Here is a 27,982-nt window from a genome sequence, read left to right as displayed (position 1 = left end):
CGCGGGCGCTGTGCCGGGGCTGGCGGAGAGGACGCCATGACCCCCGCCCTCGTGGTCCTGCTCTGCCTGGTGAGACTGGAAGACGGGGAGGGGAGCCCCTGGTCTGGGAGGGACCCCGCCCCTGCCCCCAGCCTGGCCCTGCTCCCTGGAGACCCCAGGCTCAGGAGCCCCGGGGAGGAGAGGACCTGCGCAGGGGCAGGGGCCAACCTCTCACGGGGAGCTCTCCTCCAGGGCTGTGCGGGCCCCAGGACCCGAGTGCAGGCAGGTGAGTGTGCCCCCACGGTGCCGGGTCCCCCACCATGGGACAAGGGCCACCCTGGGCAGCTGGGGGTTGGGGGGACAGCAGCCCTATCTGGTGAGGAGGGCGTCTGGGAGGGTCCCAGCCTGCGAGGGGACGTGGTCCTGGGACCCAGCCTCTGGTTTCCTTCCAGGGACCCTCCCCAGACCCAGCCTCTGGGCTGAGCCAGGCTCTGTGATCGCCCTGGGCAGGCCTGTGGCCCTGTGGTGTCAGGGGACCCTGGAGGCCCAGGAGTGCCGTCTGTATAAAGAGGGAATCCCAGAGCCCTGGGATAGACAGATTCCACTGGAGCCCGGAAACAAGGCCAAGTTCTCCATCCCTCTCATGGCTGTGGAGTACGCGGGGCGCTACCGCTGTGTCTGCCTCAGCGCTGCTGGCTGGTCAGAGCCCAGTGACGCCCTGGAGCTGCGGGTGTCAGGTGAGGATCACGCAGGGTCCCAGCCCACAGCCTGTGCCCTCAGGGAGGGGTCTGCTCCCAGGGGTCCCCCTCTCATAGCACAGCCCAGCCTGGGGGTACCGTGGGGGGTGAGCCACACCTCACACGGCTGTTCCTCCTCTCCCAGGAGCCCACAGCAAGCCCAGCCTCTCAGCCCTGCCCAGTGCCGTGGTGACCGCAGGGGGCAGTGTGACCCTCCAGTGCCGCTCCCAGCTGGGATTCCACAGGTTCATTCTGACAGAGGAGGGGGCACCCTTGGCCGCCAGGACCCAGAGCTCAGAGCCACTCCCCGGCGCGCAGTCCCAGGCCCTGTTCCCTGTGGGCCCCGTGACTCCCGGCCGCAGGTGGGCGTTCCGATGCTATGGCTCCAACAGGGAGAATCCTTCTGTGTGGTCGGAGCCCAGTGATGCCCTGGAGCTCATGGTGACAGGTGAGGAAGTGACAGCCTGAGCAGGAGCTGGGTAGGTCACGGGGACGCTGAGAGGAGACATAGATGGGAATTGGGTGAGGGGCCTGGGGCTCCTGGACCTTACACCCAGAGTGAGGGCGGTGGGACTGCAGGGCAGGAGGGAGAAGGGTGTGGGCGGAGCTAGCGTGCAGCCCCAGCCCCTCTACCCTCCTGACCCAGCAGGGCCTGACGGGGTCAAAGGGACTCGGGGTCTGCCCAGCGCCCTGGCCGGCAGCCCAGTCCGGGCTCCCACAGGGGCTGGAGCAGGTGAGTGCTGGTCAGGACCCGCCCAGGACGGGCCTCACACCCCGGGGTGTCTATTTGAGTAGGACAGAGACTATCAGGCCCAGTGGGGCCTGGCCATGGCCCAGGGTGGTCCCCGGACCTGCTCCTGTAGGGAGAAGCTTGCCGGGCTGTGGGTGCCATGTGGACCGTCCCCTGCGGAGCTCGCCTGGCGGCTCCAGAACACAGAGTGATGTGTGGGTGACTCACTCGAGGACCATCGCGAGACGAGAGCCTGGGAAGCATGGAGTTTGGAGCAGGCCGGGGTCTCCTCCTCCTCACCGTGCCCTCCCTGTTCTCAGGAGGACCGGAGCCCAGCAGCCCCTCCCACCCCCAGCCAGGCTCCCCCGCTGGTGAGTGAGCTACAGGCTGGACCCAGGGCTCAGGCTGCTCGGGGAGGTGGGGCTTGGGTGAGTGGGTCTGGCCGGCCTCGGTGACCCCTCCGTGCACGCCCCAGCCCCAGCGCCCCAGGACCACTCCCTGGAGAACCTCATCCGCCTGGGCGTGGCGGGCTTGGTCCTGCTGGGCCTCGGGCTGCTGCTGGCGGAGGCTTGGTACAGCGAGAGAAGGACCCGGGCTGCAGGCCGGCAGTGACCTGGAGAGAGGACAGCGCTGGGTCAGAGAGGCTGTGCCCCGGGGGCGGGGGATGGGGGAGTCCGGGCATGCGCGGTGAGAAGCCGCGGGAAGCGGGCGGAGCTCACCTGGGGTTGCAGGAATCCTGCTCAGGGGCAGGGACCCGGGTGGCCCGGGGGTGGTGCTGCTTTCCCCGGCTCCCACGTGCATTCTGGGAAGTGGCTCCGGCCTCCCGCAGCCCTGCCCTGCGGGCTCCCTGCGGTTCTGTGCTGTTCCTCTCCAGGGACCACACGTTGCTCAGTGGCCCTGGGTGTCCACAGGAGGGCGGGCACAGCCGCCCACCGAGAGGGCGACGCCGGGATTTGTTCCCCTGACCTTCAGCAAGTGGGCCAGGACGTGGGCGGGACACCTGTCACTCAAGATGGATTGAACATTCCAGTCACCAAGGGAGGTGATGACACGTGGGGTCAGATGAGGGAGGTCACAATTAATGGATCCGGGCCGGCGCTGTGGCTAGTGGGTAAAAGCTGCCGCCTGTGGTGCCAGCATCCCTGTGGGTTCCAGTTTGCATCCCAGCTGCTCCACTTCTGATCCGGCTCTCTGCTGTGGCCTGGGAAAGCAGCAGAAGATGGCCCAAGTGCTTGGGCCCCTGCACCCACGTGGGACACTCAGATGAAGCTCTGCGCTCCTGGCTGGGGGTCAGCCGAGCTCCAGCTGGGAGGGCCCATTGGGGAGTGAACCAGCAGATGGATACCTTTCTTGCTCCTTCTCTCTGTCACTCTGATTTTCAAATAAATATTTTTAAAATCTTGTGGCTCATCAAACTCTAAGGTAAAATCCCAGATGACCGTGGGACTCCGCCCTCCGAGGGGAGCACTCAGAAGTGACAGACAGAAAGTGTGTGCAGGGTTTCTTCAGGCACGCAAGTTCAAGGTCATCTGGATTTCCCAGTGCACAATTAACATAAACCCCACAGCACAGCGGCTCTGGCGGATGGCAGCACCGGTGTTCTGGGAGAGTGCGGATGCCTGCCCGGCTTCCTCTGGTGGCTGACTACCCTGCACGTCTGTGTTTCCCACACAGTTCAGTGAGGCGGGGTGGAGGGTGCGTCTGGATACTTCTCCCACGTTTCCAATTAATGGGCTGAGGACTCCACCCACCACAGTGTAGCACAGGGAAAAAGCCAACACCTGCAGTGCCCGCATCCCATATGGCCACAAGTTCAAGTCTTGGCTGTTCCACTTCTGATCCAGCTCCCTGCTAAAGAGCATGCAAAAGCAGCAGAGGATGCCCCAAGCTTGGGCCCTGCACCCACGTGGGACACCCACAAGAAGCTCCTGGCTCCTGGCTTCAGCCTGGCCCAGCCATCTGGGGACTGAGCCAGTGGATGGGAAACCTGTCTCTGTCTCTCTCTGTATCTCTCCCTCTGATATAAATAAGTCAGTCTTTAAAAAAATTTTTTTTAAACTCTTAGATAAACTCCTGGGTAAATATGAGCTCAGACTAAATCCCAGGGAATTGGCTGGGATTACAAAAACGAGGAACAAAGGAGAAAGTGGCTGAAAGGATCATCCCCAAACTTCAGAGCTCTGTGCACCATGGACGGCTCTCAAGGAACAGAAAGACAAGGAACACATGGTGTAAAGATCTGGAAGCCACAACAGGAAAAGCAAGGGAGCAGCTCACTCAGCAACAGGAAGGGAAGTGAAAATAATGCCACAGAGAGGCACCCCCACGCCCACCACGCTGCTCACTCCTCAAGACAAAGCAGGCAGAGTGTGGTCAGGGTGTGGGGAAATCGCAGCCCTGAGATGCGGCTGGATGTGCAGGGTTCGGCCACTGTGGCAAGAGGCTCGTAGTTCCTCAAAGCACCAGACCAGCGTCGGCCCAGCACGGAGCAGCCCACCCCCTGCACGGAGTCAGGCGCTCCCGTCCACCCACATCCTGACAAGGGTCAGGGTCAGGCGAGCGCTCGCCAGTGTGCTGAGTACAGGCTCCGTGGAGCGTTCTCACCGCTGAGGGCCAGGGGGGGCTCTGACAACCATCCAGGGACTGCGTGTGCACAGGCATCCGTCCAAGCACGGCCGGCCAGGGACAGGAGCCAGATGTGCACCGGGGATGGGGGCTCGGGGAGGTGGGTCCCTGGCTCCGTGGGAACTCTGCTGAGCCTAGGAAGCCGTGAAGTGAGGATGCGTGCGGCAGGGGTGCAGCCACACACAAAGGCCCTGGGTAGCACCGTTCCCAGAAACACCCAGGGCTGGGAGCCCACAGAGCCCTGGGGCTGGGCGGGGCTTGCAGGGCTGCCCACTGCATGGTGTGGGGCTTCCTCCTGGAGCGAGGACAGAGGTATTCCTAGCATTTGTGTGGCTTTAATGTGAACGCCACTGAATGCACGCTTTGCCAGCTCCTGTTTCTGGGATGGGGACTTTCTCTCAACCAGGGCCCTCGGCCCAACAGCCCCCAGCAGGACCCCACCCCTGGCCTAGGTGCCCTGTTGTGGGCCCTCCTGCTCCTGCCACAGCCACAGCAGGGCTGCAGCTCAGCCACACCTCTGCAGCGTCTGCCTTCTTCATCTGCTCCCGGCAGCACCAGGGGCGTGGAAGATTCCCTCACCTCCACATGGGATCCAGCCCCCCTCCAACACCCCCTCCCCCTGCCCCAGCCCCCACACCTGCACTCAGCAGCTCAGGAAAGGGAAGTGCCTGCCTCAGGCCACCCGGCCTGTGCAGGAGAACCAGAACCCTAACCAGGCAGCTCCTGGGCCCCGCCCACGAAGGGCACCCCTGGGTGGGGCTGGTGTGGGGGAGGGAGGCCGGGCAGGCACAGCGCAGGGGGCAGTGGAGGCGGAGGCCTGGTCCCAGCCTTCCCCAGAGCCCGCTGTGTCCTGGGCCAGCCCTCAGGGACAGCAAGGGGAGGTCGGGGAGGGGCTGTTCCCCTTCCTGTGAGGCCCCAGATGAGGAACCCGTGACGTCTCCCCGCTCATCTCCAGCCGGGCTCTGGGCCTGTGGCCCTCACAGCTGCTCTGCTCCACGGGGACCATGGGCAGCGGGGCCCAGACCCCGGCCCTCACTGCCCTCCTCTGCCTGGGTGAGCCGGGGACACGGGGAGAATGGGACCCCTCACAGGTGCGGGAGGGGACAGCGCCCTGCCCCAGCTGGGACCCCAGGGCTCAGAGGACCAGGGCGGGCCTGGGCGTCTCTGCGGGGGTGGGGAGTGGGGAGCAGCTCTCACGGGGACCTCTCTTCCAGGGCTGTGCCGGGCGCCAGGGGATGGAGCACAGGCTGGTGAGTCCTCCCCTGTCCCCGCTCAGCCCCGGGGCCCAGGCAGCTCAGGGTTAAGGAGCCCGGGGGGGGCTGGGCTGATGGTGATGGCTGGGAGGGGCTGGGAGTGGAGCTGGGGAATGGGGCGGGGGAGGGGCGGCACCCGGGATCTGCAGCTCTGATTCCCTTCCAGGGACCCTCCCCAAGCCCTCCATCTGGGCTGTCCCAGGCCCCCTGGTCGCTGTGGGGAGCCCTGTGACCCTCTGGTGCCAGGGGTCTCTGCAGGCTGAGGTCTATCGTGTGCATAAAGAGGGCAGCACTGAGCCCTGGGAAAGGCGGGCCCAGCAGGACTCCAGACACAAGGCTAGCTTCGCCATCATCCAGTCCATGAGCTCCCACGACACAGGGCAGTACTGGTGTGTGTATCAGACCCCGCTCGGCCTCTCCCAGCCCAGTGACCCCCTGACCCTGGTGGTGACAGGTAAGGGGGTCCCCTGCCCACAGAGGCTCCAGCTCACAGAAGGAAGCCAAGTGGGGTGCACGGGGTGGCAGCCCCCCCAACACGGCTCTGCCCTCCCCTGCAGGGATGTTCCCGGCGCCCTCCCTGTCAGCCCAGCCAAGCCCTGTGGTGGCGTCAGGAGGGGACGTGTCCCTCTCCTGTGGCTCTGATGAGGCAGGCACTGCCCATCTGCTGAAGGAGGGCAGAGCCAGCCCCCAGCACAGCCTGGAAGCCAGGTTCTCCCAGGAGGCTGGGGAATGGCAGGCCACCTTCCTCCTGGGCCCCATGAGCAGCACCCAGGGGGGCATCTACAGGTGCTACCGCGCTCATCCTATTGAGCCCCAAGCCTGGTCCGTGCCCAGCGACCCCCTGGAGCTCCAGGTCACAGGTGAGGGGCCCAGTGCCCAGGGAGCCTGGGTGGGGGAGGGGGAATCGGGAACTCTGACCCCGCGTGGGCGGTGATCAGCTGCAGACCCTGCTGGCTGTGGGATGCTCCCTCCACACCGCTGTCCTCTCTCCCAGGAATGTACAGGAAACCCTCCCTGCAGGCCCAGCCGGGGCCCTCGGTGCCCTGGGGAGCGATGGTGGCCCTGCGCTGTGGCTCCCAGGAGGCGATGGACACCTTTCTCCTGCACAGGGAGGGCTCAGGCGCCCCTCCCCAGCGCCTGCGTGTCCCGGGCTCTGCCAAAGCTGTTCAGGCCACCTTCACACTGGGTCCTGTGACCTCGGCCCACGGGGGGACCTACAGGTGCTACTGCGCCCACAGCACCGACCCCTACCTGTGGTCACAGCCCAGCGACCCCCTGCAGCTCGAGGTGTCAGGTGAGGGCCCCAGGCCTGTCCCCGCGGTCATCCTGCTCAGTTCAGGGCTGTCCCCAGGAGAGGGCTGGGCTGGGGAGGGGACCGGGGGAGGTCACCAGGGCGTGAGCAACAGCAGAGCTCTCAGTCCCGGGGCCCGGGTCACCCTCTGTGGTAATGGGTTTGGGAGGGCAGTGGGGGAGATGGATCAGGGGCGCTGGAGTTGGGATGGGAACTGGGCTGGGTGCACAGGCCTCTCACAGAGCCCACGAGGGTGAGGGCACTCCCTAGACACAAAGGTGCACAGTCCCGGGTCACGGCCCCTGGCGGGGACTCCCCCAGGTCCAGGTCCCTGGGGAGAGGGGCAGGGTGGCCCTGTGGGCTGTGTGGTGGGGGCGGCTCAGGTGGGGATGCAGAGACCCAGCGCGGGCCTGGGGCACAGCAGAGCTCAGGGCACGGTGCTGTTTCTCACTCACAAGGGGGCGCCCTCCCTGCCCTGCCTCAGGTCAGAGAACTGGAGAGCCAGGCCCAGTCCTGCACAAGTTCTGGGCTCTCAGGCCGGGGCAGGGGGACCTGCAGGTGCCATGGCTCCCAAGCCCCGCCCCGTAACACCCCTCAGGGAGGTCGGGACCCTTTACTCTCCTGAAGAACAGCTCAGTGGGAGGGGCAGCAGTGGAGCTTCTGCCACTGTGGGGACCTCCTACCCCGACCCTGGTTGGGCTCTGATTTCCTGACCAAGTTCCCATCAGCCCAGAGGGAAGGGAAATTTCCCTTCGCCATCCCTGCCCAGCCTGGCCTGTGTCAGTGTGCGCACGTCATAGCTGTGTCCCTGCGGAGTGTCCACGGTGATGTTGGCTGTCTGTGTCCATGTTCGCTAGGAGTGGTGTCCTGTGCTTGTAGCTGTCCATAGTCACCGTTGGTCTACACGGTGACCTGGTTGTTCCTGGTCTTCTCACTTAGGAATCCTGACTGTGGAACACAGGGGCAGCACCGCCACTTAGAAAACACGTGTGTGTGTGTGAGTGTGTGTGCATGTGAGTGTGTGTGAGAGTTGTGTGTGAGTGTGTGTGCGAGTGTGAGTGTGTGTGAGTGTGTGTGAGTGTGTGAGTGTGTATGAGTGTGTTAGTGTGCGTCAGAGTGTGTGCGTCTGAGTGTGTGTGTGTCTGAGTGTGTGTGTGTGTGTGTCCCATTGTGGCTGTGGCCCAGTGCATGAAGACTTAGTTGACCACAGATAAAGAGGGCGGAGCAGCAGGTGCACAGGCTAAGGTGAGGGGAGGGGAGGCTGCCCTCCACGTTGCCCCTCTGTGTCTGACACTCAGGAGCCCCTGATGGCCCCCGCCAGCCGTGGGCCCGGGTCCTCAGTGCTGAGTCATGGGGAGGGCGGGGTCTCCTCCTCCTCATGTCCCCTCCCTGTTCTCAGGAGGACCAGAGCCCAGCAGCCCCTCCCACCCCCAGCCAGGCTCCCCCGCTGGTGAGTGAGCTACAGGCTGGACCCAGGGCTCAGGCTGCTCGGGGAGGTGGGGCTTGGGTGAGTGGGTCTGGCCGGCCTCGGTGACCCCTCCGTGCACGCCCCAGCCCCAGCGCCCCAGGACCACTCCCTGGAGAACCTCATCCGCCTGGGCGTGGCGGGCTTGGTCCTGCTGGGCCTCGGGCTGCTGCTGGCGGAGGCTTGGTATAGCCAGAGAAGGACCCGGGCTGCAGGCCGGCAGTGACCTGGAGAGAGGACAGCGCTGGGTCAGAGAGGCCGCTCCCTGGGGGCGGGGGAGGGGGAGTCTGGGGCACAGTGGGACCAGGGTCTGGTGCAGGGAGCTGTCTGCTATCAGGGCCTCTTCCTCCATTCAGCTGTGGACTTCGGCCCTGTGGCTGTGCCCTGGCCGCCTGGCTCTCCGGTGGGACAGCGCCACCTGCAGGCCGCATGTGGATCCGCACCCGCCTCCCGCTTTGCTCCGCCCTCACGGAGCCTCTTGCTGGTTTCTGGAGAATACAGTTCCCAGTGCGCAGCCCTGAGAACCCGCGTTTCCAGCCAAGCACACGGAGCTTGCGCCCAGTACCAGAATAAACGAGCGAAATCGGATTCAGGGTGGGCGAGGTCCATCCCACACGGGACGCTCACGGCCTCTCAGGCCCCCAGTCCTTCCCTGGGCTTGGGACGCCTTGGGTTGGTGGCTCAGAAGCGTCACGAGCAGGAACCAGTGCCCGGGAGCTGACGGGTTGGTGTCTGGGCCCCGCTTGCCGGCCGCTCTGATACAAGCATGCTTTCTGTGGCATTGCCGATGGCCGTCACTACGGCCACCCTCCAGGGGCCCCTGTGAGGTCGGTGATGCGGGCTGGGAAGAGACGCCCAGAGCTGGCTTCGGTGCCGGCGGCCCCCTCGTCACGGCCTGCTGTGCCCTCGGGTTCCTGCTGCGTGAAGGCAGTGCTACTTCCTAGTCAGGGCACCAGGTACAAGGAATCCTCCCCTGCCTCTAGGGGAGGCCCCACCTGCACCGGGTGTGTCTGCCTCACACCGTCCTGGGGCACCTGGCACACTCCCCTCGCTCTCTGCACAGCGCTGTGGTCAGGCTCGGTGCTGAGGGGCCAACAGAGAAACCCGGGGATAAGGGGAGCCAGCGTGAGGTGGGCGCCTCCCCAGGTCGGGGGCCGGCTGAGAACAGAGGGCTTCAACGCGGAATCCCTGTGCAGGGCTGGCGGCTTGAATGACTCCACCCAGGCTGCTGGCTCGTGCCTCCGGCCTCCCACAGCCCGGGCTGAATCCTGCTCCTGGCACTGTCCCCACGGCCCACCCTCTGTCCTGTACAAAGCGCGAGTCACACTTTTGCAGGCCTGTATTAGTGGTTGTAACTGTGCCAGGACAGAGCGCTCGCCCCTTGCAGAGTAGAAAGCTCCGAATCTGGACGGAGATGTCCCCAGCTTCCAGACCGGGCTTGCGTGGTCTCAGTGTGGTTCTGAGCCAGTGGCGTGGTTTCTCCAAGCGCCAGCACCGCCCTCTGAGAGTGCAGAGCAGTGGGGCGTGGGGAGGGATTCCCGGGGAAGCAGAACTGCAAACGCCATGGAAGCCAAGCGGTAATTTAGGGACGAGGAGGGACTGGGAGCAGCTTAGGGAGGGAGGGACATTTGGGGGGGTGACAATGGAGCTGGAAGAGTTCATATGGGGCCAGCATTGTACACGGCACATTAAGTCCCCGGCCTGCAGGGCCAACACCCCATAGGGGCGTGGGTTTGAGTCCCAGCTGCTCCACTTCTGCTCTAGCTCCCTGCTAATGCACCTGGGAAAGCAGCAGAAGGCGGTCCAAGTCCTTGGTCCCCTGCACCCACGTGGGAGATGGGGAAGACGATCCTGGCTCCTGGCTTTGGATAGTCCTGGCTCTGGCCTTTGTGGCCATTTGGGTGTGAACCAGCAGACGGAGACTTTCTCTCTCTCTCTCTCTCTCTCTCTCTCTCTCTCTCTCTCTCGGCCTCGGTCTCTATCTAGGTCTCTAACACCTTCAAATAAATGAATTTTTTAAAAAAGTTAAAGTTGTACATATTGAAAATGTACTAAATGTCAGCGAACAACACACTTTAAAGAGCTGGTTTTGTGTCATGTGAATTTCAGCTCAATAAAGAAGGAAGTCTTTGTTTCTCGGAATTACCTTACAATCCACCCATTCCTCTCCTGCGTGTATAACCACAGGGACTGAGGCAGGAGCTCAGGCAGCTGTTTGCTCCACGGCTCAGAGCAGCCTCATTCACATGAGCCCAAACATGCAAGCAACCAGAATACACACAACAGGTGAATGTGTGAACAACAGGTGGTATTTGTAGACACGGCTGATACTCTCCTGTTAGGAGAGAATGAGGGTCTGGACAGTCGTGGAGGAAGCCTGAAGATATGACAATACAGAAATCCGGCGGTGTCACACAGACACCATGGTCTGCTTCTGCTCTGAGAGGTGCCCGGGGTGCAGATTCAGAGGGCAGGACGTGGACTCGGGCGTGGGGAGGGAGCGTGCAGGTTCCTGCTGAGTGGGTCTGGGGTTTCTGTCTCCGCGAATGAAGATGTTTGTGTCAGGTGCTGGTGGTACACGACACAGTGGATGTGAGAGGGAGCTACAGCAGTGAGATAAATTTCTGTGAGGTCTGTAATCTCTGCTATGTGAATTTCAGCTCGAGAAAGAAGGAAGACACAAATACCAACAACATTTTGCCACCTGTTTTTTCCCTTTAAATGAACACATAATGATGTAGGAGGCGCAGCGTGGGATTCGAAGGTGTGCTGATCACTCCAGGGCGTTCCCATCTCATCATGTCTTGCGTTTGGGGCCCCAGCTCCTCTCCTCGAGTTCTTTGTAGAAACATAGAACAGGTTATGTGAGCGACAGTTGCCTCCTTGTGCTGTGCAGACAGAGCCATTCCTCTATCTGACTTCACTTTGGGACCCGTGGACCAACCTCCCTCCGTGTCTCCCCCAGACCCTTTCAGCACCAGTGATCACCATCCTACTCTGCTACTATGAGATCAACTTTTCCAACTTCTGCGTAGAAGGGAGAACTTACACTGGATTCCTGGGAAGGCATATTTCACTAAACGTTCTCCAGTGACACCCATGTCTCCACAAATGACAGCGTTTCATTAACACTGTTTAGAACAGAATTATAGGCTGGGAGTTTGGTAAAGTGGTTAATTCCCTGCTTGGGATGCCTGAAGCCCACAGCAGAGTGCCTGGGTCAGGTCCAGATCTACCTCTGAGGTGGCTTCCATTACTGCGCACCCTAGGAGACAGGCAGTGGCTGAGTGCTTGGTTCCTGCCCCCAGGAGGGAGATCTGGCTGCAGCTCCAGGCTCCTGACAGCCTAGCACAGCCTGGGGTATTGCCAGCATTTGGAGGTTAAACCAGCAAACAAGAGATCTCTCCCTCTCTCTCTCTTCCCTTTCAAACAAAATTATAAGTATTTTAAGAGAAAGTAATGATAGGCCTCTCATCTTAATTTATTTCTGCCCCGCCCCCTCCCCGAGAACGGGAACAAATGGTTTCTCTCTGACAGTCCATCGAAGTCTAGGCTGTATTTTCTTCCAAGGAATTTTCCTATTCCTATCATATCTGCCATACTAGGTTCCGTGATTCCCTGGAGTGGGAGTGTGAAGATCCCGTGCCAGGAACCCCCTGTATCTTACTTGTACCAACAGGAGATCCTGGGAAGCCACACACGAGGTGTGGAGAAGGAACTGGGGTTGCAGAAGGAGGCTGATTCATCAGGACTCCCACGGATACAACACAGCAGGGTGTTCCCAGTGCCGACAGAGGGAGGACTCCCACGGTTACAACACTGCAGGGTGTTCCCAGTGCGACATAGGGAGGACTACCACGGTTACATCTGTAGGGTGTTCCCAGTGCCAACAGAGTGAGGATTCACAGGATACAACACTGTAGGGTGTTACCAGCGCGACGGAGGGAGGAGTCCCACGGATACAACACTGCAGGGTGTTACCAGTAACAAGTAGGGAGGAATCCCACGGATACAACACTGCAGGGGTTACCAGTAACAAGTAGGGAGGAATCCCACGGATACAACACTGCAGGGTGTTACCAGTAACAAGTAGGGAGGAATCCCACGGATACAACACTGCAGGGTGTTACCAGTAACAAGTAGGGAGGAATCCCACGGATACAACACTGCAGGGTGTTACCAGTAACAAGTAGGGAGGAATCCCACGGATACAACATTGCAGGGTGTTACCAGAGTGAATTAGGGAAGACTTACAGGATACAATACCCCGGGGTGTTACCAGCGCCAATCGAAGAGCATCAGCCTGGGCAGCCCACAGTATTGCCCTAGAGTTGGAGGTGCCGGGTAAGGAGACAGCCAAGGTCTTTGGCCCTCATGTGGAATTTTACCTGATTTTTAATAGACTTCTAGAATGGTTTTAGGGAACAAATGTGAAATTCCCACATGGGGTTGCTATAGACCCTTCACCCAGCTCCCCGTTAGCATTGTAGGTTAATATGGCACATTTCTTCCCAGCATCCTTAGCTCAACTAGTCCATGGCTTATTTAGATTTCCTGTGTTGTAAGCTAATCCTTTATCTTCTCCAGGATCTCACACTGCCTCTGGTTCTCTCTGTCTCTTTAGGCCCTCTCATTCCCTTGTTGGTTTTGACCTTGATGACAGTTTTGAGGACCATGGCCAAAAACTCTCCAGGACGCCCCGCCCTGGGAAGCTGTGTGACAGGACTGGGTGATGGGTCACTATGCAGAAGATGGGAGAAAAGAGCTGTCCCCACCACCGCCCAGCAGGGACCCAGAGGACCCACGAGCGTGGCTGTGCTGCGGAGCTGGGGTACCGGGTTCCCAAAGGAGCGTCACCCTTCCTCCTCTGCACTTTCCACATGGAAGGAAGTTTACGTGCAACCGACGCCTGAGACGTGGAGCGCAACGCACCTGCTCCGGCCATGCCTCCACTGGAGCTCTAAACCAAGGTCAGCCCAGCCCGCGTAGCTGGAGGAGCCGTCTGGGACCCCTGCTTTCCGGAGGAGCGCGTCTGTGGTTTCCGGAAGAGAAGTGCGGGCTCTCCGAGTTTCCGGAAGAGGGTGTGCGGGGCTTCCAGAAGAGCGCTCTGGATTCCCCGGGTCTCCGGAAGAGGGGCCTGGGGTCTCCGGACGCGAGCCCTAGATTCCCGGGTTTCCGGAAGAGCACGTTTGAACTCTGCAGGTCTCCGGAAGAGGGGCCTGGGGTCTCCAGACCCGCGCCCGAGGCTCCCGGGTTCCCGGAGAGCCCGTCTGGCAGTTCCGGTCCGTCCACCATTAACCTTCTCTCTACAGGGCAGCTCCCCCTTCTGCCCACCTGGCCCCTCGAGCCCTTGGAACCACGCATGCTCCCTGGTTTTACTTCTCGACGGCGCCCACTCCCTGAGTGCGTGGGCGGCTCCTTGGCTCACGTGTCCGCCACAGTGAGGGACAGAGAAGGGATCCTGGGCTGCACCAGCCCTCCGGGCCCAGACCCCCACGGCTCCCTTCTCCTAGAGCAGGTCGGGCACAGGGCAGGACCTAACGGGAGAGGAGACCCTCAGACACCTGCCACCCGCCTTCCTGCGGCGCAGCTCGCATCGCTGTCATCATCAACCGAGGCGAATGGGTCCTGAAGCATGGCGTCCTCACGGTGGATAAGACTGGGCCGGGGAACGAGTGAAATCGGACGTTTGCAGCAAACCGAGGCCCTGCGGACACTGTGGAAGTGACACAAGCCAGGCACAGAGGACAACCCATGCGGGAAGTCACTCAGGTGTGGGCTGTGAGGGACTCGGGGAGCAGCGTGGTGGTCACCAGGGGAGGGCGTGGGTGCTGGGATCCGCAGGTCAGAGAGCAGCGCTACAGAATCACGTGGGAGAAGAGGTCTAGAGGTGTAGTGTGCGTCATGGCGACTGTAGTTAATAACGCTCACTGCATGGGCAGCTGACACCGCTTAAAACTGTTTCAGATGCTCCCAGCACGAAATACGTCTGTGAGGTAAGGCACACGTTAACTGGCCTGGGTTAGCTCTTCCACTGTGTGTGTGTGTGTGTGTATTTAAGTGTCATGTTTACATCAAAGTATCTATTCTTGGCTATCAAAGTAACTATTCTTTTTTTTTTCTTTTTTTTTGACAGGAAGAGTGGATAGTGAGAGAGAGAGAGACAGAGAGAAAGGTCTTCCTTTTTGCCGTTGCTTCACCCTCCAATGGCCGCACCGGCCGGCGCATCTCGCTGATCCGAAGCCAGGAGCCAGGTGCCTCTCCTGGTCTCCCATGCATGTGCAGGGCCCAAGCACCTGGGCCATCCTCCACTGCCTTCCCAGGGCATAGCAGAGAGCTGGACTGGAAGAGGGGCAACCGGGATAGAATCCGGCGCCCCAACCGGGACTAGAACCCGGTGTGCCGGCGCTGCAAGGTGGAGGATTAGACTGTTAAGCCACGTCGCCGGCCAAAGTAACTATTCTTTAAAGGAGAAAGTGTGCTGCCCTCACCCCTTCCCTCAGGCTTCTGTGACAAGCCCTGCCTGGCCGTGGATCAGGGTCTGGGGTGAGGCCAGGACAGAGCATTCCCTTGCCATGTTGTTCCTCCTCCAACATCCTCTTGGATAAAGTTCCAGTGAGCCCAGAGGGAAAAGGCTCCTGCCATAGCGCTGATGCCAGGGGTGCTGGGCAACCTTGGCTCTGGTGTGGAACTCCCGCGTCTCTGTGGTCACCACTGTGGCAGCCCCCAGGTGTGGCGGCCTGCAGTGGTGCCCTGGAGCTGTGGTCACAGGTAGCTGTCTCTCAGCCCCACTGTGTCCAGAGGCTCGCGCTGGCTGTCCAGGGCCCTGTCCACAGCAGCGGTGTGCAGAGGAGCGTGGGAACACATCAGAGGGCCTTGTGACTTGGGCAAGGATGAAACGAGAATGGCTTCTCGCCCCTCCCCCATTCTCTCACGTCCTCTGCTGTCCCCCAGGCTGTATCCCTGGGGACAGGAGGTCAGCTGCGCCAAGAGGGCTTGGGGACAGCAGAGCGGTGCACTGGCTGGAGCGTGGACAAGACCCAGAGAACCAGGTGAGAGCTGAAGTTTGCGTGTCACAGTGTGTCCGCACAGCCCGGGACAGCCTTCTTTCAATTCTTCTCAGAAACACAAAAACACGCTTAGTCCACAGGCCATCCACAGAGAGGCCGTAGGCCGGCTGTGGTCCTTGGGCCACGATGTGCTGACCTCCGCTGGGCACAGAGCTGCGCGAGAGGAAGTGCTGGTCAGGGCGCGCACAGGACTGCTGCGCCCATCAGCACACGCACACACGCATCACACTCAGGTGCACACACACAGAGACACACACATGCAGACAATGCCCACACCCAGACACAGGCACACACACATACATGCACGCACACACCCCCACAGAGAGACACATGCAGGCACAAATACACACACACGTGCACACACATGCAGACACACACATGCAGACAATGCCCACACCCAGACACAGGCACACACACACCCCCCCCCACAGAGACACATGCAGGCACAAATACACACACACGTGCACACACAACAGGACACATTAGAAACTGTTCCATAAGTATCTGGTCTCAAGGGACAGAAATAAAGCAGCCAGTGGTGGAGACGAAAGCTTAGTTGAAAGCCTTCTGGTTGGAGTGGGAATGGAAGCGCGGGTACTCGGCAGACGCTGCCCAGGAGGTTGGCCCTGATGGGGTTTAGCAACTCCTAGGGAACAGAGACCCCGCCCCAAGTCCCCTGAGGAGGGGGCTTGGAACCAAGGTCTCCACAGAGCTCCAGAGAGAGGGTGCTGTGGAGAGAGAGCAGTCAGGGCCCTCGGACCTCCAGGAAAAGCTCCGGTCACCACCCCAGCCGGCCACACGCGGGGAGCCTGCACCTGCAGATCTGGAAGCAAAGTCCTGAAAACCCAACACCCACGGCCTGCGCGAGAGCACGAGGCTGAGTCTGACCGAGTGGCGTGGGAACCTGCACACCCACAGCGTGCACTGGAGAGCTGCCGCCTGCTGGGCACCCAGCCCCTGGGGGAACTGGGAGACCGCAGAAAGGGCACTGGAGCCCCTCCACGGGTAGCAGAACCCACAGCAGCTGAACCCTCAGCGAGATCAACCGACCTCCTGAGGAAGCAAAGGCCCCACGATGCAAAGGGAGGCCCGGGTTCGATTCCCAGCTGCAGGTCTGGGTCCAGCTCCCTGGTCATGGTCCGGGTTGGGTAACTGGGTTCCTACCTCCTGCATGCGGGGTGTGGATGTGTGAGACCTGAGCCTGAATCAAGGTGTAACTATTTTTTTTTTTGAAAGGCAAAGTGGACAGTAGAGGGAGACAGAGAGAAAGGTCTTCCTTTTTGCCGTTGGTTCACCCTCCAATGGCCGCCGCGTAGGCACGCTGCAGCCGGCGCACCGTGCTGTTCCGATGGCAGGAGCCAGGTGCTTCTCCTGGTCTCCCATGGGGTGCAGGGCCCAAGAACTTGGGCCATCCTCCACTGCACTCCCTGGCCACAGCAGAGAGCTGGCCTGGAAGAGGGGCAACCGGGACAGGATCGGTGCCCCGACCGGAACTAGAACCCGGTATTCTGGCACCACAAGGCGGAGGATTAGCCTGTTAAGCCACGGCACCAGCCAAGGTTTAACTATTTTAAATTAGGCCTCCATCTTGTAAATTGGGCCTGACCAGGCTCTGAACCCTAAGCCAGAAGTAAATAAATGAGCTCACCTTGCAATAAACTCATAGCAATAACCGATTAACAGATAACAGAGAAATACCTAGAGTCCCTGGTGTCTTCTCAGGGCAGATAAGGTGACTGATAGCTACCCGAGACCCTGCAGTTCGGCACGTACACCCCAGCAGCTCGGACCCTATGCTTTGGCCAATCAATTCAAAAGGCATCAACCCCAAAGCCACCCAACCACCTTTAGCAGGTCCGTTCTCACCGCTGGATGCACTAACCAATTCTAGGATATGTCCTTTGAATTTCCCGCGGGATGAGATGATTTGCTAAATGGTACCATGATGTATAGAATGGCTCTGAAAACCCTATAAAAACCCTGTTAACTGAAGGGTCAGGGCTCTCAATTCAGACCCGCTGCATCGGTGTTGATTGAGAGACCAGGCCAGACCTGTAATAAACTCTCGTGTGCTTTACAGCGGTATCGGCTCCTTGGTGGCCTTTGGGGACGACTGAACTGGGCATTACAGATGGAGCTCCTGATCCCTAGCGTTGGTCCGGTTCCACCCCGGACATCACGAGCATTTGGGGAGTGACCCAGCAGGTGGAGCTCGCTCACTCTCTCTCTCTCTGCCTCCCAAGTTTTCAGAATTTAAAAATAGAAGATCAGAAACTCATGGGAAATTCAGAGTAGGACCCCCCAACCCGCCCCGGGAGAAGCCGAGGGAACTTTGGCCTCATCCTCACAACGCCAGGGTTTGACTCGAGATCGGTGGTCGGGGTTTGGACAGAGTTCGTGTTGGGGGGGCTCGGGGTGAGCCGGTCCCTGTGCCCCAGGACAGGAGAAGAAACCCAGCCCCAGGTGTGGACCCCCGGAGCCAGAGCGGCCCTGCCTCGGTCCCGACGCTGTCTCTGAGATCCAGCCTTGTCCGCTCCCCAAGGCGAGTGCTCCCAGGCACGGAGGGACTCAGGGCCCTGGGAGCACGAGCCGGGCAGACGGGTGGGGGCCTTGTTCGCCCTCACTTCCTGGGACACAGATCACGCGCCTTCCCGCCCCCACCCTCCCTCCTGCACCTGCAGGGAGACGGCCGCGGTCCTTGCCCTTCTGTAGCTCAGGAAGGAGAGGAAGCCCGCGCTCCCTTTACCAGACGGGGCGGTGCCGTGCGGAGTCCCAGTCTCTCCACGGCCGCGAGGCGTTACCACGGGGGACACGGAACCCCCGTTCCCTCCCCCGTCGGCCCTGCATGTGGATGGCACAGTGGCCTCCCAGGGCCGCCCGCGCCTGCGCCCCTCGGCCTGACCCCCTGTTCCGGGGCTGCACGTGGCTGTGAACCCACGCGGGGTCTCTGCTCTCCCCACCTGCAGGGAAGGAATCCCCTCCAGGTGTTGGATGTCTGGGCTCTGCTGGTGGAGCTGTGGGGGTTCCCTGGGAGCGCTGACGGGGGTTCGTGTGTGGACCGCGGTCCTGCGACCTGACGGTGACCAGCGAGGGCAGTTTCTGGTTGAGCCGTCTGGTTGTCTTTAGGTAAGATGACGTCATCAGCAAAGAGAGGTTGTCTTTCAGTAAGATGACGTCATCAGCCAAGAGAGCCGACGTGGCTTCTTCCTTCCCAATTCGGACGCTTTCTGTGGCTCCTTCTCGCCCAGCTGCTCTGGCGAGGACTTGCAGGGCCGCGCGGAGCAGCAGTCAGGCTCACGTCTCGTACAAGGACCCGCATCGTCCTCCACGAAGACAGCGACAAGCACGCGCGCATCCCCTCAGCAGCTTCTGAGCGCCGCATGTCGCTGCGCTCTTGCACAGTCCTGTGTGAGTGTGCGCCTGCGCAGTCCTGTGTAAGTGTGCGCCTGCGCAGTCATGTGTAAGTGTGCGCCTGCGCAGTCACGTGTTGCTGTGCGCCTGCGCAGTCCAGAGTCGGTGTGCGTCTGCGCGAGGCCTCCTCAGGGAGAGTCCGTCTCCCGCCCACACAGGGAGCTAAGGTCAGGGCAGAGGCGGTGTGTGGGGGAGCGGAGTGAGGGCGCCTCCCCGGGTCAGGGCGGGGTCGGGGCCCCCAGCCCTGCAGGGAGCCTGTGCCGGCCCCATCCTGGGGCACTGAGGGCCTGGCTGGGTGGGTGCAGGTCCCCGTCCTGTGGGTGCGGACGGAACCGCCCTGCGATGCTGGGAGGACCCAGCCTGCGAGCGTCCACACCCGCTGTGTGTCTGTCCCGCGGGCGTTGTGCCGGGGCCGGCAAGGAGGACGCCTGACCCCGCCTCGTGGTCCTGCACTGATGGGGAGACTGGAAGACGGGGAGGGGAGCCCCTGGTCTGGGAGGGACCCCGCCCCGCCCCCAGCCAGGCCCTGCTCCCTGGAGACCCCAGTCACAGGAGCCCCGGGGAGGAGAGGACCTGCGCAGGGTCGGGGCCAACCGCGCACGGGGAGCTCTCCTCCAGGGCCGGGCGGGCCCCAGGACCCGAGTGCAGGCAGGTGAGTGTGCCCCCACCGTGCCGGGTCCCCGCCATGGACAGGGCCACCCCGGGCAGCTGGGGGGGGGGGGGGGGGACAGCAGCCCTGTCTGGTGCGGAGGGCGTCTGGGAGGGTCCCGGCCTCGAGGGGACGTGGTCCTGGGACCCAGCCTCTGGTTTCCCTCCAGGGACCCTCCCCAGACCCAGCCTCCGGGCTGAGCCAGGCTCTGTGATCGCCCTGGGCAGGCCTGGGACCCTGTGGTGTTGGGGACCCTGGAGGCCCAGGAGTACCGTCTGTATAGAGAGGGAATCCCAGAGCCCTGGGACAGAGCGATGCCCCTGGAGCCCGGACACAAGGCCACGTTCTGCATCCTCTCATGGCTGAGGTGTACGTGGGGCGCTACCGCTGTGTCTGCCTCAGCGCTGCTGGCTGGTCAGAGCCCAGTGACGCCCTGGGGCTGGGGTGACAGTGAGGAAGCCACAGCTGAGCAGGAGCTGGGTAGGTCACGGGGACGCTGAGAGGAGGCGTAGATGGGAATTGGGTGAGGGGCCTGGGCTCCTGGACCAGGCACCCAGAGTGAGGGCGGTGGACCTGCAGGGCAGGAGGGAAAAGGATGTGGGCGGAGCCAGCGTGCAGACCTGCCCCTCTACCCTCCTGACCTAGCAGGGCCCTCGGTGGTCCCTGCAGAAGGCCTGACGGGGTCACACAGGGACTCGGGGTCTGCCCAGCGCCCTGGCCGGCAGCCCCTGTCCGGGCTCCCACAGGGGCTGGAGCAGGTGCAGCGCTGGACAGGACCCTGCCCAGGACGGGCCTCACACCCCGGGGGCTCATGGGCCTCTCAGACCAGGAGAGAGACTGCTCAGGTGTAGTGGGGCCTGGCTGTGGCCCAGGGTGGGCCCCAGACCTGCTCCTGTAGGGAGAAACTCGCCAGGCTGTGGGTCCATGTGGTCCAGCCCCTGCGGAATTCCCCTGGTGGCCTCCATGCTGGGTGTGACATGTGTCCACACACCAGTATCAGCCCCTGTGGAGCTCAGCTGGTGGCCCCAGAGCACAGGGCAGCCCAAAAGAGTGACGTGGAGGAGGCTCACCCGAGGGCCATTTTGAGCTGTGTCAGGCACTGTGAGGGCCCGAAATCAAGGAGTGGGGACAGACTGGGGTCTCCTCCTCCTCACGTCCCCTCCCTGTTCTCAGGAGGACCGGAGCCCAGCAGCCCCTCCCACCCCCAGCCAGGCTCCCCTGCTGGTGAGGGAGCTACAGGCTGGACCCAGGGCTCAGGCTGCTGCGGGGAGGTGGGGCTTGGGTGACTGGGTCTGGCCGGCCTCGGTGACCCCTCCATGCACTGCCTCCAGACCCAGCTCCCCAGGACCACACCGTGGAGAACCTCATCCGCCTGGGCGTGGCGGGCTTGGTCCTGCTGGGCCTCGGGCTTCTGCTGGCGGAGGCTTGGTACAGCGAGAGAAGGACCCGGGCTGCAGGGCGGCAGTGACCTGGAGAGAGGACAGCACTGTGTCAGAGAGGCTGTGCCCTGGGGGCGGGGGATGGGGGAGTCCGGGCATGCGCGGTGAGAAGCCGCGGGAAGCGGGCGGAGCTCACCTGGGGTTGCAGGAATCCTGCTCAGGGGCAGGGACCCGGGTGGGCCGGGGGCGGTGCTGCTTTCCCCGGCTCCCACGTGCATTCTGGGAAGGGGCTCCGGCCTCCCGCAGCCCTGCCCTGCGGGCTCCCTGCAGTTCTGTGCTGTTGCTCTCCAGGGACCACACGTTGCTCAGTGGCCCTGGGTGTCCACAGGAGGGCGGGCACAGCCGCCCACCGAGAGGGCGACGCCGGGATTTGTTCCCCTGACCTTCAGCAAGTGGGCCAGGACGTGGGCGGGACACCTGTCACTCAAGATGGATTGAACATTCCAGTCACCAAGGGAGGTGATGACACGTGGGGTCAGATGTGGGAGGTCAGAAGTAATGGATCTGGGCTGGTGCTCTGGCTAGTGGGTAAAAGCTGCCGCCTGCAGTGCCAGCATCCCGTGCGGGCGCGGGTTCATGTTGTGGCTGCTCCACTTCCAATCCAGCTCTCTGCTATGGCCTGGGACACCAGTAGATGATGGCCCAAGTGTTTGGGCCCCTGCATCCATCTGGGAGACCCAGAAGAAGCTCCTGGCTCCTGGCTCCTGGCTCCTGGCTCCTGGCTGGAGATCAGACAAGCTCCAGCTGTGAGGGCCCATTTGGGATTAAACCAGCAGATGGATACCTCTCTCTCTCCTTCTCTCTGTAACTCTGATTTTTAAATAAATATTTTTTAAAACTTGTGGCTCATCAAACTCTAAGGTAAAATCCCAGATGACCGTGGGATTCCGCCCTCCGAGGGGAGCACTCAGAAGTGAAAGACAGAAAGTGTGTGCAGGGTTTCTTCAGGCCTGGAAAGTTCAAGGTCATCTGGATTTCTCAATGCTCGCCTAACGTAAACCCCACAGCACAGCGGCTCTGGCGGATGGCAGCACCCGGTGTTCTGGGAGAGTGCGGATGCCTGCCCGGCTTCCTCTGGTGGCTGATTACTCTGCATGTCTGTACGGTGCAAGTCTGTGTTTCCCACACAGTTCAGGGAGGTGGGATGGAGAGAGCACTGTGGATTCTGCACCAGTGTTTCCAGTTAAGGGGCTTGGGACTCCACCCCACCACAGCGTAGCTTGGGGAGTAAAACCAACACCTTAAGCGCCAGCATCCCGTATGCCCACCAGTTCGAATCTCGGTTGCTCCACTTCTGATCCAGCTCCCTGCTAATGCGCCTGGGAAAGCAGTAGAGGATGACCCAAATGCTTGGGGCCTGCACCCACATGGGAGATCTAGAAGAAGCTCCTGGCTCCAGCCTGGTCCAGCCATCTGGGGAGTGAGCCAGAAGGTGGGAAATCTCTGTTGCTGTCTTTCCTCTATGTCTCTACATCGCAAATAAATAAATCAGAGTTTACAAAAATTTTTTTTAAACACTCCTAGAAGGAAACACCTGGGTAAATATGACCTCAGACTTCATCACAGCGTCTTAGCTGTGATTCCAAAAGTACAAGGAACAAACGAGAAAATGGCTGCATTGATCATCCCCAAATTTCAGAACTCTGTGTACCATGGACAGCTCTCAAGGGCCAGAAAGACAATGACAGATGATGTAAAGATCTGGAAGCCACAACAGGAAAAGCAAGGGAGCAACTCACTCAGCACAAGGGAAGGGAAGTGAAAATAATGCCACAGAGAGGCACCCCCATGCCCACCACGCTGCTCACTCCTCAAGACAAAGTAGGCAGAGTGTGGTTAGGGTGTGGGGAAATCGCAGCCCTGAGATGCGGCTGGATGTGCAATGGTTCGGCCACTGTGGCAAGAGGCTCGTAGTTCCTCAAAGCACCAGACCCAGCGTCGGCCCAGCACGGGGCAGCCCACCCCCTGCACGGAGTCAGGCGCTCCTGTCCACCCACATCCTGACAAGGGTCAGGGTCAGGCGAGCGCTCGCCAGTGTGCTGAGTGCAGGCTCCATGGAGGGTTCTCACCGCCGAGGGCCAGGGGGAGGCTCTGACAACCATCCAGGGACTGCGTGTGCACAGGCATCCGTCCAAGCACGGCCAGCCAGGGACAGGAGCCGGATGTGCACCGGGGATGGGGGCTCGGGGAGGTGGGTCCCTGGCTCCGTGGGAACTCTGCTGAGCCCAGGAAGCCGTGAAGTCAGGATGGGTGCGGCAGGGGGTGCAGCCACACACAAAGGCCCTGGGTAGCACCGTTCCCAGAAACACCCAGGGCTGGGAGCCCACAGAGTCCTGGGGCTGGGCGGGGCTTGCAGGGCTGCCCACTGCATGGTGTGGGGCTTCCTCCTGGAGCGAGGACAGAGGTATTCCTAGCATTTGTGTGGCTTTAATGTGAACGCCACTGAATGCACGCTTTGCCAGCTCCTGTTTCTGGGAGGGGGACTTCCTCTCAACCAGACGCAGCCTAAGGAAAGGACAGGTGCCTGCCGGTGCCTTTGCACCCGACGCTGTGACGAGCCACCGTGTGTTCTCTCGTGGGGCCCCGCCCCAGAGCAGGCAGCTGAGAGCTCCACCCCCAAACACGGCTGAGGATGGGGTCTTCCATTCTGTCTGGGACCCGAGACCGCTTCTGATTCACCTCTGGGGTCGGCGGGCGCTGCTAGGGACTTGTGAGGAGCGCTGCCTACCAAAACGGTGCTGTCCCCACGTCTGAATCTGGAAGGGACACTGAGGGACACTGAGACCGGAGTGCTGCGGCCACGGCCACCCAGAGAGGGGAGGATCGGGCATCTCCCCACCACAGAGACGCTGGGGGACGACGTCACCCCCGTGTCTTCCAGGAGCACGGAGCCCAGGTGCTCAGATCAGGGGAGGAGAGGCCGTGGGGGGCTCAGGACACAGGTGCTGGGAACCCCAGCCTCACGCGGAGTGAGGGTCCACAGGAGCCCAGTCCCCTGCTCCCAGTCCCCCTCCATCAGAGAAACCCAGCACAGGATGTGGGGCACGGGACCGGCTGGCCTGGGGCTAGGGCACCCCCATGCTCTCAGTTCCCGGGGCAGCTCGGGGCCTCCGCCCCCAGACACTCTCCCCTCCTCAAGCCCTCATCAGGCCCCAGCACAGCAGCCTCCAGCAGGACCCCACCCCAGGCCCATGTCCCTTGTTGTCAGCCCTCCTGCACCTGCCACAGCCACCGCTGGGCTGCAGCTCAGCCACTCCCTGCAGTGTCTGCCTTCTTCATCCGCTCCTGACAGTTCTGAGAGGCCTGGAAGATTCCGTCACCTCCCCACGGGGCCCAGCCCCCACATCTGCACTCAGCAGCTCAGGAAAGGGAAGTGCCTGCCTCGGGCCACCCGGCCTGTGCAGAGAGAACCAAGAACTCTAACAGGGCAGCTCCTGGGCCCCGCCCACGAGGGGCACCCCTGGGTGGGGCTGGAGTGGGGAAGAGAGGCCGGGCAGGCACAGCGCAGGGGGCAGAGGAGACGGGGAGGCCTGGTCCTAGCTGTCCTCAGTGCCCGCTGTGTCCTGGGCCCTGTCCTCAGGGACAGCAGGGGGAGGTCGGGGAGGGGCTGCTCCCTTCCTGTGAGGCCCCAGATGAGGAACCCGTGACGTCTCCCCGCTCATCTCCAGCCGGGCTCTGGGCCTGTGCCCCTCACAGCTGCTCTGCTCCACAGGGACCATGGGCGGCGGGGCCCAGACCCCAGCCCTCACTGCCCTCCTCTGCCTGGGTGAGCCGGGGACACGGGGAGAATGGGACCCCTCACAGGTGCGGGAGGGGACAGCGCCCTGCCCCAGCTGGGACCCCAGGGCTCAGAGGACCAGGGCGGGCCTGGGCGTCTCTGCAGGGGTGGGGAGTGGGGAGCAGCTCTCACGGGGACCTCTCTTCCAGGGCTGTGCCGGGCGCCAGGGGATGGGGCACAGGCTGGTGAGTCCTCCCCTGACCTGGCTCAGCCCCGGGGCCCAGGCAGCTCAGGGTTAAGGAGCCCGGGGGGGGCTGGGCTGATGGTGATGGCTGGGAGGGGCTGGGAGTGGAGCTGGATAATGGGGCGGGGGAGGAGCGGCACCCGGGATCTACAGCTCTGATTCCCTTCCAGGGACCCTCCCCAAGCCCTCCATCTGGGCTGACCCAGGCCCCCTGGTCACCGTGGGGAGCCCTGTGACCCTCTGGTGCCAGGGGTCTCTGCAGGCTGAGGTCTATCGTGTGCATAAAGAGGACAGCCCTCAGCCCTGGGAAATGCGGCCCCAGCAGGACTCCAGACACAAGGCCAGCTTCGCCATCATCCAGTCCATGAGCTCCCACGACTCAGGGCAGTACTGGTGTGTGTATCAGACCCCGCTCGGCCTCTCCCAGTCTAGTGTCCCCCTGATCCTGGTGGTAACAGGTAAGGGGGTCCCCTGCCCACAGAGGCTCCAGCTCACAGAAGGAAGCCAAGTGGGGTGCACATGTGGCAGCCCCCACCCCAACACGGCTCTGCCCTCCCCTGCAGGGATGTTCCCGGCGCCCTCCCTGTCAGCCCAGCCAAGCCCCGTGGTGGCGTCAGGAGGGAACGTGTCCCTCTCCTGTGGCTCTGATGAGGCAGGCACTGCCCATCTGCTGAAGGAGGGCGAAGCCAGCCCCCTGCACAGCCAGGAAGCCAGGATTTCCCAGGGAGTTGGGGAGTGGCAGGCCACCTTCCTCCTGGGCCCCATGAGCAGCACCCACGGGGGCATCTACAGGTGCTACCGCGCTCACACTACCGAGCACTATGTGTGGTCCCTGCCCAGCGACCCCCTGGAGCTCCAGGTCACAGGTGAGGGGCCCAGTGCCCAGGGAGCCTGGGTGGGGGCAGGGGAATCGGGAACTCTGACCCCGCGTGGGCGGTGAACAGCTCAGACCCAGCCAGCTGTGGGATGCTCCCTCGACACCTCTGTCCTCTCTCCCAGGAGTGTACAGGAAACCCTCCCTGCAGGCCCAGCCGGGGCCCTCGGTGCCCTGGGGAGCGATGGTGGCCCTGCGCTGTGGCTCCCAGGAGGCGATGGACACCTTTCTCCTGCACAGGGAGGGCTCAGGCGCCCCTCCCCAGCGCCTGCGTGTCCCAGGCCAGGCCATGGCTGCTCAGGCCACCTTCATGCTGGGCCCTGTGACCTCGGCCCACGGGGGAACCTACAGGTGCTACTGCGCCCACAGCACCGACCCCTACCTGTGGTCACAGCCCAGCGACTCCCTGCAGCTCGAGGTGTCAGGTGAGGGCCCAGCCATGTCCCTGCTGTCGTCCTGGTCAGTGCAGGGCTGTCCCCAGGAGAGGGCTGGGCTGGGGAGGGGACCGGGGGAGGTCACCAGGGTGTGAGCAACAGCAGAGCTCTCAGTCTTGGGGCCTGGGTCACCCTCTGTGGTAATGGGTTTGGGTGGGCAGTGGGGGGGATGGATCAGGGCGCTGGAGTTGGGATGGGAACTGGGCTGGGTGTGCAGGCCAATCACAGAGCCCACGAGGATGGAGGCACTCCCTAGACACAAAGGTGCGCAGCCCCGGGTCACGGCCCCTGGCGGGGACTCCCCCATCCCAGGTCCCTGGGGAGAGGGGCAGGGTGGCCCTGTGGGCTGTGTGGTGGGGCGGCTCAGGTGGGGATGCAGAGACCCAGCGCGGGCCTGGGGCACAGCAGAGCTCAGGGCATGGTGCTGTTTCTCACTCACAAGGGGGCGCCCTCCCTGCCCTGCCTCAGGTCAGAGAACTGGAGAGCCAGGCCCAGTCCTGCACAAGTTCTGGGCTCTCAGGCCGGGGAGGGGGGGGACCTGCAGGTGCCATGGCTCCCAAGCCCCGCCCCCGTAACACCCCTCAGGGAGGTCGGGACCCTTTACTCTCCTGAAGAACAGCTCAGTGGGAGGGGCAGCAGTGGAGCTTCTGCCACTGTGGGGACCTCCTTCCCCCGACCCTGGTTGGGCTCTGATTTCCTGACCAAGTTCCCATCAGCCCAGAGGGAAGGGAAATTTCCCTTCGCCATCCCTGCCCAGCCTGGCCTGTGTCAGTGTGCGCACGTCATAGCTGTGTCCCTGCGGAGTGTCCACGGTGATGTTGGCTGTCTGTGTCCATGTTCGCGAGGAGTGGTGTCCTGTGCTTGTAGCTGTCCATAGTCACCGTTGGTCTACACGGTGACCTGGTTGTTCCTGGTCTTCTCACTTAGGAATCCTGACTGTGGAACACACGGGCAGCACCGCCACTCAGTGAACACGTGTGTGTGTGAGTGAGTGTGTGAGTGTGTGTGAGTGTGTGTGAGTGTGTGTGTGAGTGTGTGTGTGCGTCTGAGTGTGTGTTAGTGTGTGGGTGTGTGATTGTGTGAGTGTGTGTGCGTGTGTGTCTGAGTGTGTGAGTGTGTGAGTGTGTGCGTGCGTGTGAGTGTGTGTCTGAGTGTGTGTGTGAGTGTGTGTGAGTGTGTGTGCATGAGTGTATGAGTGTGTGTGAGTGTGTATGTCCCATTGTGGCTGTGGCCAAGTGCTTGAAGACTTAGTTGACCACAGATAAAGAGGGCGGAGCAGCAGGTACACAGGCTAAGGTGAGGGGAGGGGAGGCTGCCCTCGACGTTGCCCCTCTGTGTCTGACACTCAGGAGCCCCTGATGGCCCCCGCCAGCCGTGGGCCCGGGTCCTCAGTGCTGAGTCCATGGGGAGGGCGGGGTCTCCTCCTCCTCATGTCCCCTCCCTGTTCTCAGGAGGACCAGAGCCCAGCAGCCCCTCCCACCCCCAGCCAGGCTCCCCCGCTGGTGAGTGAGCTACAGGCTGGACCCAGGGCTCAGGCTGCTCGGGGAGGTGGGGCTTGGGTGACTGGGTCTGGCCGGCCTCGGTGACCCCTCCGTGCACGCCCCCAGCCCCAGCGCCCCAGGACCACACCGTGGAGAACCTCATCCGCCTGGGCGTGGCGGGCTTGGTCCTGCTGGGCCTCGGGCTGCTGCTGGCGGAGGCTTGGTACAGCCAGAGACGGACCCGGGCTGCAGGCCGGCAGTGACCTGGAGAGAGGACAGCGCTGGGTCAGAGGCCGCTCCCTTGGGGCGGGGGAGGGGGGGTCTGGGGCAGAGTGGGGACCAGGGTCTGGTGCAGGGAGCTGTCTGCTATCAGGGCCTCTTCCTCCATTCAGCTGTGGACTTCGGCCCTGTGGCTGTGCCCTGGCCGCCTGGCTCTCCGGTGGGACAGCGCCACCTGCAGGCCGCATGTGGATCCGCACCCGCCTCCCGCTTTGCTCCGCCCTCACGGAGCCTCTTGCTGGTTTCTGGAGAATACAGTTCCCAGTGCGCAGCCCTGAGAACCCGCGTTTCCAGCCAAGCACA

General features: G+C 62.3%; 1 protein-coding gene across 1 annotated transcript; it reads left to right on the top strand.

The window, feature by feature from the left end:
- Positions 1-36: 36 nt before the first annotated feature.
- LOC133748684 (immunoglobulin superfamily member 1-like) lies at positions 37-27,982 on the top strand. The gene is made up of 26 exons (XM_062177617.1): positions 37-69; positions 232-265; positions 432-716; positions 862-1,164; positions 1,366-1,449; positions 1,767-1,817; positions 1,922-2,018; positions 5,027-5,124; positions 5,491-5,778; positions 5,882-6,184; positions 6,319-6,618; positions 8,170-8,295; positions 13,129-13,362; positions 14,048-14,076; positions 15,035-15,132; positions 18,461-18,558; positions 19,613-19,690; positions 20,384-20,434; positions 20,542-20,638; positions 24,318-24,415; positions 24,577-24,612; positions 24,782-25,069; positions 25,175-25,477; positions 25,611-25,910; positions 27,527-27,685; positions 27,793-27,982. Exons 1-25 carry the CDS (start codon positions 37-39, stop codon positions 27,661-27,663), a joined length of 3,849 nt encoding a protein of 1,282 aa, XP_062033601.1. The 3' UTR covers positions 27,664-27,685; positions 27,793-27,982.

Source organism: Lepus europaeus, chromosome 19 (assembly GCF_033115175.1).
Source record: "Lepus europaeus isolate LE1 chromosome 19, mLepTim1.pri, whole genome shotgun sequence".
NCBI classification, from domain to species: domain Eukaryota; kingdom Metazoa; phylum Chordata; class Mammalia; order Lagomorpha; family Leporidae; genus Lepus; species Lepus europaeus.
The sequence above is the reverse complement of the archived record's forward strand: the minus strand, read 5'-3'. Positions and strand labels throughout refer to the sequence as shown.

What these genes read in the sequence shown, in the direction of transcription:
- LOC133748684 (XM_062177617.1), top strand. Translation starts at nt 37, where the DNA reads ATGACCCCCGCCCTCGTGGTCCTGCTCTGCCTG. An exon ending in CCAGCCAGGCTCCCCTGCTG is followed by an intron (nt 20,435 to 20,541) that starts GTGAGGGAGCTA and finishes CACTGCCTCCAG; the next exon opens with ACCCAGCTCCCCAGGACCAC. An exon ending in CTTCTGCTGGCGGAGGCTTG is followed by an intron (nt 20,639 to 24,317) that starts GTACAGCGAGAG and finishes GCTCATCTCCAG; the next exon opens with CCGGGCTCTGGGCCTGTGCC.